The sequence below is a fragment of the Onychostruthus taczanowskii genome, unplaced genomic scaffold, assembly GCF_017590055.1.
Source record: "Onychostruthus taczanowskii isolate IOZ18803 unplaced genomic scaffold, ASM1759005v1 scaffold737, whole genome shotgun sequence".
In the NCBI taxonomy this organism is placed as follows: Eukaryota; Metazoa; Chordata; class Aves; order Passeriformes; family Passeridae; genus Onychostruthus; species Onychostruthus taczanowskii.
The window spans coordinates 8,495-11,376 of record NW_024505196.1 but is presented as its reverse complement, the minus strand read 5'-3'; the positions used below and the strand labels follow the sequence as shown (position 1 = coordinate 11,376).

The 2,882-nt window shown below is 59.6% G+C and overlaps 1 protein-coding gene across 1 annotated transcript in view; it reads right to left on the bottom strand.

Moving 5' to 3' along the window:
• The window catches only part of LOC121345496 (neuralized-like protein 4), a 6,476-nt gene that overhangs the window by 1,688 nt on the left and 1,906 nt on the right, over positions 1–2,882 (bottom strand). The window contains exons 3-5 of the mRNA XM_041422487.1: positions 2,385–2,554; positions 1,357–1,482; positions 5–34 (exon numbers count right to left, since the gene is read on the bottom strand). Of these exons, the coding sequence (XP_041278421.1) occupies positions 5–34; positions 1,357–1,482; positions 2,385–2,554 (326 nt within the window). The remainder of the gene's footprint in view (positions 1–4; positions 35–1,356; positions 1,483–2,384; positions 2,555–2,882) is intronic.

Sequence of the window (2,882 nt, the reverse complement as noted above, 5' to 3'; positions counted from 1 at the left end):
CAGCGGCCGTGGAAGCGCTGGCACGGCCCCGGAGCTGTGGACACAACGGACAGGGGTCAGTGCAATGGTCAGTGCAATGGTCAGTGTGGTCAGTGTAATGGTCAGTGCAATGGGCAGTGCAATGGTCAGTGTGGTCAGTGTAATGGTCAGTGCAATGGTCAGTGTGGTCAGTGTGGTCAGTGCAATGGTCAGTGTGGTCAGTGGGCAGCGCAATGGGCAGTGCAATGGTCAGTGTGGTCAGTGCAATGGTCAGTGCGGTGAGTGCCATGGTCAGTGTGGTCAGTGCCATGGTCAGTGTGGTCAGTGCCATGATCAGTGCAATGATCAGTGCAATGGTCAGTGTGGTCAGTGTGGTCAGTGCCATGGTCAGTGCAATGGTCAGTGTGGTCAGTGCCATGATCAGTGCAATGGTCAGTGTGGTCAGTGTGGTCACTGTAATGGTCAGTGTGGTCAGTGTGGTCAGTGCAATGGTCAGTGTGGTCAGTGCCATGGTCAGTGTGGTCAGTGCCATGGTCAGTGCAATGGTCAGTGTGGTCAGTGCAATGGTCAGTGCAGTGGTCAGTGTGGTCAGTGCCATGGTCAGTGTGGTCAGTGTGGTCAGTGCCATGGTCAGTGCAATGGTCAGTGTGGGCAGTGCAATGGTCAGTGGTCAGTGTGGGCAGTGCAATGGTCAGTGCCATGGTCAGTGCAATGGTCAGTGCAGTGGTCAGTGTGGTCAGTGCCATGGTCAGTGTGGTCAGTGCCATGGTCAGTGCAATGGTCAGTGCAGTGGTCAGTGTGGTCAGTGCCATGGTCAGTGTGGTCAGTGCAATGGGCAGTGCAGTGGTCAGTGCATTGGTCAGTGCAATGGGCAGTGCAGTGGTCAGTGCAATGGTCAGTGTGGTCAGTGGAGGTGGTCAGTGGTCAGGGGTGTGGTCAGTGGGTGGGGTCAGTGGGCAGGGGTGTGGTCCCTCCAGTCCCTCCCAGTACAGCCCAGTACAAACCAGGGTATAACCCAGTACAAACCAGTACAAACCAGTATAACCCAATACAAACCAGTACAAACCAGTATAACCCAGTATAACCCAGTACAAACCAGTCCCTCCAGTCCCTCCCAGTACAGCCCAGTACAAACCAGGGTATAACCCAGTACAAACCAGTACAAACCAGTATAACCCAATACAAACCAGTACAAACCAGTATAACCCAGTATAACCCAGTACAAACCAGTCCCTCCAGTCCCTCCCAGTACAGCCCAGTACAAACCAGGGTATAACCCAGTACAAACCAGTACAAACCAGTATAACCCAATACAAACCAGTACAAACCAGTATAACCCAGTCCCTCCCATTCCCCCCCAGTGCTCCCAGTCCATACCTGGCGAAGGGGGCGGGGCTTTGTCAGGCCCCGCCCCCGGGCTCTGGCTGTTGTCGGCGGGGCCGGAGGCGCCGGTCAGCGACACCTGGACACACTGACCATAGAGATCCACCACGGCGTACACCTCTGGGGACACGGGACACTGTCACCTGTGTCACTGTCACCTGTGTCACCTGTGTCACCTGTGTGTCACCTCAGTGTCACCTGGACGCACTGACCATAGAGATCCACCACGGCGTACACCTCTGGGGACACGGGACACTGTCACCTCAGTGTCACCTCAGTGTCACCTGTGTCACCTGTCACCTGTGTGTCACCACGCTCCTGTTCCCCAACATCCCCAAATGTCCCCAGTGTCCCCAATGCCCTGAATGTCCCCAGTGCCCACAATGTCCCCGGTGTCCCCGATGTCCCCGGTGTCCCCAAGGTACCTGGTGGCAGCCCCGAGCAGGCCACGCCCTGGCTGTCCCCAATCCCCTGGCTGTCCCCAATGTCCCCAGTGTCCCCAATGCCCTGGCTGTCCCCAGTGTCCCCGATGTCCCCAATGTCCCCAAGGTACCTGGTGGCAGCCCCGAGCAGGCCACGCCCTGGCTGTCCCCAGTGTCCCCAGTATCCCCAATGCCCTGGCTGTCCCCAATGCCCTGGCTGTTCCCAATGCCCTGGATGTCCCCAATGCCCTGGCTGTTCCCAATGCCCTGGCTGTCCCCAGTGTCCCCAGTGTCCCCATGTCCCCATACCTGCTGGCAGCCCCAAGCAGGCCATGCCCTGGCTGTCCCCAGTGCCCTGGCTGTCCCCAATGTCCCCAGTGTCCCCAGTGTCCCCAATGTCCCCATACCTGGTGGCAGCCCCGAGCAGGCCACGCCCTGGCTGTCCCCTCCCCCCGTGTCCCTGCTGTCCCCAATGCCCTGGCTGTCCCCCATGCCCAGGATGTCCCCAGTGTCCCCAATGCCCTGGCTGTCCCCAATGCCCTGGCTGTCCCCAGTGTCCCCAATGCCCTGGCTGTCCCCAGTGTCCCCATGTCCCCATACCTGGTGGCAGCCCCGAGCAGGCCACGCCCTGGTCGGTGCCGTCGATGAAGTAGCGCAGGTCCCCTCCCCCCGTGCGCATCATGCCGATCCGCGCGCCCGTGCCCAGCGCGTCCAGGTCACAGCCGTAGTTATTGCGCATGGTGTTCCCGTCCTGCATGATGGCAGTGCCACTGCGGGGACATTGGGGACATCGTGGGGACATGGGGACACAGCCCTGACACAGCCCTGACACAGCCATGGGGACACGGGGACACAGGGACAGACACAGGGACACAGGGACAGGTCACAGCCATAGTTATTGCGCATGGTGTTCCCGTCCTGCATGATGGCAGTGCCGCTGCGGGGACACAGGGACATTGGGGACATTGGGGACACAGCCCTGACACAGCCCTGACACAGCCATGGGGACACAGGGACAGACACAGGGACAGGTCACAGCCGTAGTTATTGCGCATGGTGTTCCCGTCCTGCATGATGGCAGTGCCGCTGCGGGGACAC